This window comes from Macadamia integrifolia, chromosome 14 (genome assembly GCF_013358625.1).
Source record: "Macadamia integrifolia cultivar HAES 741 chromosome 14, SCU_Mint_v3, whole genome shotgun sequence".
In the NCBI taxonomy this organism is placed as follows: Eukaryota; Viridiplantae; Streptophyta; class Magnoliopsida; order Proteales; family Proteaceae; genus Macadamia; species Macadamia integrifolia.
Window position 1 is genome coordinate 3,815,984 of NC_056570.1, and position 7,279 is coordinate 3,823,262.

The 7,279-nt window shown below is 45.4% G+C and overlaps 1 protein-coding gene across 1 annotated transcript; it reads left to right on the forward strand.

Moving 5' to 3' along the window:
• Positions 1 to 3,095: 3,095 nt before the first annotated feature.
• Positions 3,096 to 3,855, forward strand: LOC122062056 (transmembrane protein DDB_G0273707/DDB_G0273361-like; the record flags this gene model as incomplete). Its single annotated transcript, XM_042625694.1, is given in 2 exon segments — positions 3,096 to 3,606; positions 3,722 to 3,855. Coding segments are annotated over 2 exon segments (486 nt in total), but the record flags the coding sequence as incomplete, so codon positions are not given.
• Positions 3,856 to 7,279: the final 3,424 nt, after the last annotated feature.

Consider the following 7,279-nt stretch of genomic DNA (forward strand, 5'->3'; position numbering starts at 1 on the left):
TATAATGCCCGATAATGCTCAAGGCATTTAAAATACCAAACCTGCAAAAGGAGAGTAAAACCCAAAGTAACTCCATTCTAAATGTGTAAAAGTGCATGCTTTACTACTTAGATTTCACACATAAATGTGCTCGTCTAAGCGCCACATCCCATCTTTCTTCTTCACAAGGAGAACCGGAGATGAAAACGGACTGTTGCTGACACGGATAATCCCCTCACGCAACATCTCAGTCACCAACCGTTCAATTTCTGATTTTTGAAAATGTGGGTAGCGATATGGTCGAACATTCACTGGTTGCATACCATTATGTAAGTGTATGGTGTGATCTTGAGGACGAGGGGGTGGTAATCCCTGCGGTTCAGCGAACACAACAGAAAATGATCGAAGCAGTTCCTGTAAGATGGAGTTGGAGGGATTGACTCGAGGCTGGGGTGGTGTTTGTAGCTCAAAACGAAACAGGGCAGCCATAGAGTTCGTTTTGGCCAATCGACAAACAATATGGTAGCATGACCGAGATGGAACTTGGAAGGAATTCCCCAGCAAACGAATCCGCTTGTCTCCTTCGTGAAACTCGAGTGTCATCTTCCTGTAATCAAAGAGAACAGATCCTAACTGAGACAACCAATGAGCTCCCAAAACTAAATCAGCCCCAAATAAATGGTAGCATCAAAACATCAAGGAAGGTAGAATGATTAGTAAACTTAACTGGGAGGCGCCAAATCAATCCCTCACTGTGAAGCTTCTCACCATTGTCAACCAAAACCGTAACGTTGGATGCGGATTCAACCGGTAGGCCTAAATAGTGAGCCATTCTGCTTTGGATGAAGTTATGGGTACTGCCACTATCAACTAGAATCTGGACAGGGGAACCATTGATATATCCTATGAACCGAAGGGTTGTGGGTGAGTGTTGACCTGCCAGTGCATTGTAGGAGATCTCAGAAGGCACCGTAGGTGACAAATCTGAGATGTCCGATGGCATTGTGGTCTCAGAAATCGGGTTCGGATCTGGGTCGTCCTCCTCCTCTGTATATTCAAGGAGAAACAACTGTCGGGTTTTACAACGATGACCCGGACAGAACCTCTCATCACAATTGTAACAGAGGCCCTTGTAGCGGCGGAGTTGGATTTCAGCCGAGGTTAAGCGTTTAATTGGAATACGATTGTATGGTGGAGGCGGAAGGAGAGCTGGGGTCGGTGGCGAAGCAGGTAATAATGGAGGTTGTGGAGGAGAAGGGCACTGCCAAGAGCAGTGAGTTTCGAGAATCTTGTGTTGGTGTATGATGTCTTGTATTCCGTCGCAGTTTAATCCAGGGAGTACTGGTGCAGCACTTAGACAGGCAGGACGGTGGTTCAACTAGCCGGTTAACAGGCCGTGGGGGTTGCAAGGGGGGCAGGAGGCCCCCTGCATAGCAGGCCCGCTCGAATTTTTTATTTGAGGACAACTGTGTACTTTCCGGATTAGGGTTTTTTCGCTACATATTTGTAGCGAGGGTTTCTTTCTCTGTAATGCAAACAATACTGAGAGGTGTGAGGACGAGCGCTGTAACCCTATTCTCCATTGATAGTGAAGCAGGATCTCATCTCACCGGGGACGTAGGCAACCTTGCCGAACCTCGTAAAATCCGTGTGCATTGTTTGTTTTGTTTTTCCATTATCTTCTACATCATTTTAGAGTTGCGTTTCTATATTTTGCTCTCCTGGAGGCGAGCTAAACCAACCACCTGAGCCATGGTGGTTGGTCGGAAGGCCATTACCTCACATCGGATATCCGCGCGCAGTCCCAAAATAAAGCAACTGAGGAGAAAAGTGGGAGAAGCGCCGGTGGAGCGGTTGGCTAACATCTCAAACTGAGATTGATAATTTGCCACTGTAGATGTTTGAGTGAGCTTGGCCAAGACCCCTTGTGGATCGTCAAATTCTGACGGCCCGAACCGGACTTCCAAAACTCTGATGAAAGTATTCCAAGTGGTAAACTGGGTGTTTCGATGCATCCATTGGAACCATTGTAAGGCAGGGCCATCCATGTGGAAGGAGGAGATCAATAGTCGTTGCTCATCAGGTGTGCCATGGTAATCAAAGAAACGCTCAGCCTTGAAGATCCACCCTAGTGGATCCATCCCGTCGAAACGAGGAAAGTCCAAGCGAACCGTTCGCGTCTAGATGAGACCACCAGAGACAGAGGATCCTGCCAAAAGGAAACTAAGAGGGGTTCCGGGAGACAAATCGTTGACGACTGATGGGTTTCCCAGGCGCAAGGCCTGCTCTAAACGACCATCCATAGCAATAAGACGCAGGACCAGCTCGGATATGGCTTGTTGTTGCTCTGCCATGGCAGTCTGCAAGGTATCCAACAGCTCTCCGTGAGATGCTGCCGTCTCCGCCAAGTTCTTGAGGGCTGCATCCACTTGCCGGAATCGAGTTGCCTCTGCCATCGAAGAGGACGAGTCAATGAGAGCACCAAATTTTTAGGTTCACGGGCAATTAGAGAATACTGCTACTTCGAGGGTAGCAACGTCCAAGAAGAAGAAATTAGAAGAAGGTTGTATTCAATAATTCCCCTCATTACAGACCTACAGCCTTCCTAGAAAAATAGTCCTCTATTTTTCTCATCCCTGTTTTTCCTTGTTTTGCTATCTACAGAACACGACACGTGGACAACTTTAAGATCAACGCACCGGATGTAATAATCCTCACCCAACCTTGACCGTTGAATCCTCTATTGTCCACGTGTCATGTTCTACAGGTAGCAAAACAAGAAAAAACAGGGATGGAAAAACAAAGGATTTTGATCCCCTTACATATGCCCAAATGATGCAACACCCTCCCTCACTATTCTGTTATAACCTCCTTGTAATATTATTCCCTTATCAACTTTACACGTAGTCAGCCAATGTGGTGGGCCTTCTCTTCTGTCGGTTGCCCCTCCTCAATGCCAAGTCATCAACATGATTCATATCACATTGCCCATGTGATGACCCTTCGAGCTCTGAAAAGCCTAAGGCCATTAACCCATGGACTATGGAAATATCTTTTCGTCTTCGAAATAAATAATAAATAATGATAGGTACCCTTTCAACTATAAATTAATTATAAACCAATTACCTCGTCTCTTTGGAGTTTGGATATATCCGAGGATCCCATTACCTCTAGCTAGAGAGCTAAACCTCCCCCAAGTCCCTCGTGTACCATAGAGAGAGAGAGAGAGAGAGAGAGAGAGAGAGAGAGAGAGAGAGAGAGAGAGAGAGAGAGAGATGGGGATGAGAGTATCACCACAGCCACCAGCGTATTCTTACGGTCTTGAAAGCTCATGCATTGTGCAATCTGGAAAGCACAGAAGCTTCATCAACAACATCAGAAACAAGTATGGTAGCAGAGATAAGCAATACAAAGAGATTTTTTGGAAGGAAGGGATGAATCCATGGATTACTACTAGCAATAGTACAGGGAGAAAGAGGAGGAGCTCTAGGTGGTCATCATCGTATCCATCTGTTGTAATAGAAGCTTCCAGTAAGGAAGGAGCTTCACCACCACTGTGGGACGCCTGGAAACCCGAGAAACGGATTCCTTCCGTCTCCCTCAGCGACGTCGTCTGGCCTTCCGCAGGCAAACTAATTACCTCTCCAATCCCAGTTCTTTTGTGGGCTATTGTTATCAATTTGAATTAGCAGAATAACAGGTTTGCTCTCTCTTCTCTCCTCTGAATGGCACTAAATGGCAGGAGCATTTGCGGCGATGGCGATACTGGGAAGGATAGACAAGTTACTGGCACCAAAAGGACTCTCTGTCACCATTCCTCCCCTCGGTGCCGTCTGCGCCGTCTTGCTCGCTTCTCCTTCCTCCCCTGCTGCCCGGGTATGCCTCTCTCTCTCTCTCTCTCTCTCTCTCACCTGGTGTTGTACTATAACAAGTCCATCCATTTTTTATCTTAGAAATTAGAGGACGGAGATGCTAATGTGTGGCCGACCATCAGCACAACCACATTACCACACGTAGACTCATCCATACAAAGTCAAATATTTGAGGGAAAATTACGCCTCCCTCCTCTGTAGTTACACGTGGATCCAAGGGTTTGAACGAATTACAGCCCTCCTCCCCTGGCGTTGACGGTGTGAGTATACTATTAGTTTTAAACAGCAAAAGGCTGTATTACCATTTAGTGGAAAAGGGTCTTAATATGATAGACCATTATACCACTCAAATCCCTCACAAAACCGATGGAGAAGATGGGTTTGAGAGCTCTGCAAATCACGGCAGCCTCTGCTATCTTCTCCGATGTAAAAAAAAAAAAAAATAACCTTGCATATGAATCCCAGATCAGAATAGGATCTACTGAAAATTCAAAGGAATACTTACTTGGTTAATGGAGAAGAAGATGGAAGAAAAAGAATAATAACAAAGAAATACACCTGCGATTCGCACAAGTATTTTGGCAACACCCAACCCCAAATAAACTCTAAATACCCTGCTACTTGGATTGATAACAGTACAGTGATAACCCCAAAACAATAGAGCTAATTACCCAAGTATCAACCAATCGGCTAGGGTAAAATCCAGCAACTGAGTAACAGGTATACTACCTGATGAGGCAAAATATGTCCCCTTCCTCAGCACGGTTGAAGTGTGTATGCAAACCTGAACAGGACTGACCCACTACCTCGGCCCTCCATCAGGACTGACCCACTACCTCGGCCCTCCAACAGGCCGTGCTGCCACCTCGGCCCTCCATCAGGCCGTGCTTCCACCTCGGCCCTCCATCAAGCTGTGTTGCCGCCTCGGCCCTCCATCAGTCTATGCTGCCACCTTGGCCCTCCATCTGTCTGTGCTTCCACCTCGGCCCTCCATCAATCTGTGCTGCCACCTCAGCCCTCCATCAGGCCGTGCTGCCACCTTGGCCCTCCATCAAGTCGTGCTACCACCTCGGCCCTCCATCAGATCGTGCTGCCACCTCGGCCTTCCATCAAGCCGTGCTACCACCTCGGCTCGGCACAGTCAAGTAATGCACCCGAAAATGTGCACATGTCCACTCCTACATTCAAGGGATGTGATCCCTGATCATGGGGGCAGGACTCTATCCACTACACTACACGTCATCAGAGGCGTCCACCCATCTCACGACTTGCACCGTCGAGATCAATGGAAAATATTCCCAGAATATGCCCTGGAACCTGGAATATTCTCAGAATCACAGTGCCACTCCCCTCAAGGACTCTACACCTAAACTAGACTCTCCACAAACGCCCCTCCTTCTCTCTCCATCAACAACCTATAAATACCAAGGTAAGCCTACATCATAGGGGATCAATCACTTCTTTTACTAGAAAAGCTCTCTTGAGCATCTGCTGTGGAAAGATCTGACTTAGGCATCGGAGAGTCCCCTGTCGGGTCAGCACAGCTCTCCCCTGTCATCTCTTCTGTGCAGGACGGCCGAAGCACCAGGAACTACAGGGAAGATCATTCGGTCAATTTTTGCCGTATCACTACTAATATCCAGACAACAATTGAGACTAATGACAATCAAAATAAGCTCAGATAATCTGAGATCAAACCTCAATAACATATTGAAAAAGGTAGACAAAATATAGATACCTTAGGTCTGAAAAAAAAAATGAGTTAAACCTCCGAAGTTCAAGAAATTTCAGAATACTGCCCAGGAAAGGTTAAACTGTGATCGAAATGGGCTTGAAGGGATCTTAATGAAACCCCAAAATTGTAAGACACCAAAGAAACCAATTGATTTGAAACCATGGAAGAAGATGAAAGTAAAAATCAGAATTTAAGTTAACCTTCATCCATACAGGGCGATCAAAACGGCTCCATTATCGGACAATAGTTGTTGCTTGAGAAACCCAAAAGTTGGTTTTGGGGTAGATTAGGGTTTGAGGTTGGCTTGAGCTCTGAGACCATAGAAGAAGATGAAGTTGAAGAAGGAGTAGATTAGGGTTTGGAGGTTGTGGTGCAAGGACTTCGCGAAGTGTGGAGCTACTCCACGCCGAGGCTTCGATGCTCTCTACTATACTCTACGGTGCTCTCTGCTATATTCTATGAACTTCTCAACTTCGTTGTTCCAAGTTAGCTGAAGAATGAAGCAGCAGGTTGAAGAAGAATGAAGCAGGTTTTTTTTTTTTTTTTGGTACAAAAGAATGACGTAGGTTGAAAGCCCTCTTTTGTTTATTTTTATGGAAGGGTATTTGAAGGTATCATATTAGTTGACGTCAGCAACTAATGGTCCTAATTTCATGGTGACTAACAGATTGGACCTAATTGTAAGAATCTTAGAAATTACAAGGGAGGGGGGCGTTATTCGTTCAAACCCTTGGATCTACGTGTAATTTCGACAAACTACAAGGGAGGGGGGGCGAAATTTTCCCAATATTTTATGTGTGTTCTTTCCAATCCCTATAGATAGTGAAATATTATACTTCACTATTTACCACATAGTAATACGATGCAAGTTTGGCCCTGTTAGCCTGAATCCACCCTAGCCCACTCTGAGCCCAAATCCTGTTTAACGTCCAGCCCAACCCAATCTTGACTAGGATTGGGCTGGACCTGGTTGCAACCTAAGCCTAGTCTAACTTGACCAATCCGATTTGATTTTAACCCTGATCTATTGTTATTGTTATTGTTATTGTTATTGTTATTGTTATTTTGATCAGTTCCTATTAAGGGCCCATCGGCCAACTAGGATGACAGCTCAAAGGCTGCCAGGAGGCCTCCCAATTCAAGGAAGGGCAGCCAGGGAAGGGGGGGTGCGGGGACTCAAACTCTAAAGCACCTGAAGGAAAACTGCTTCACCAGCAGTTCTAAATCCAACTGCACTAGGTAGTTGGTGGTTAGTAATAGTGTTCCCCTTTCCGTAGGCCTATATCATGTGTTACACAAGCTTCACACAAGTTGTCTGTATGACCTCAACCCTTACACAAGTCACATACTCTTACCTATTGAGTTAAGACGACCAAATGGCCAAACTATTTCCCCCATTGGTTATCACATAGGTTATCATTGTGTCTATAGTCATGTATTGATATGAACTTTAAATATAGTAGCAATCATGAAAAATTGAATCAAAATTTGGCCAATCCAATTTCTGAGAGATGTGGTGATGTCAGGCTATTAAAACGTCTACCTTACAACCAAATTGACAATCTTGCTTGCTGCAAATTTATGGATTAAGGATGGACAAGCGCTGACCATAATCTTAACATCTCCCCACCCCCCCCCTTTGGTAAGTTTAGGCTTAAGATTTGTGACCTTTTATAGGAAAAAAATAACAAAA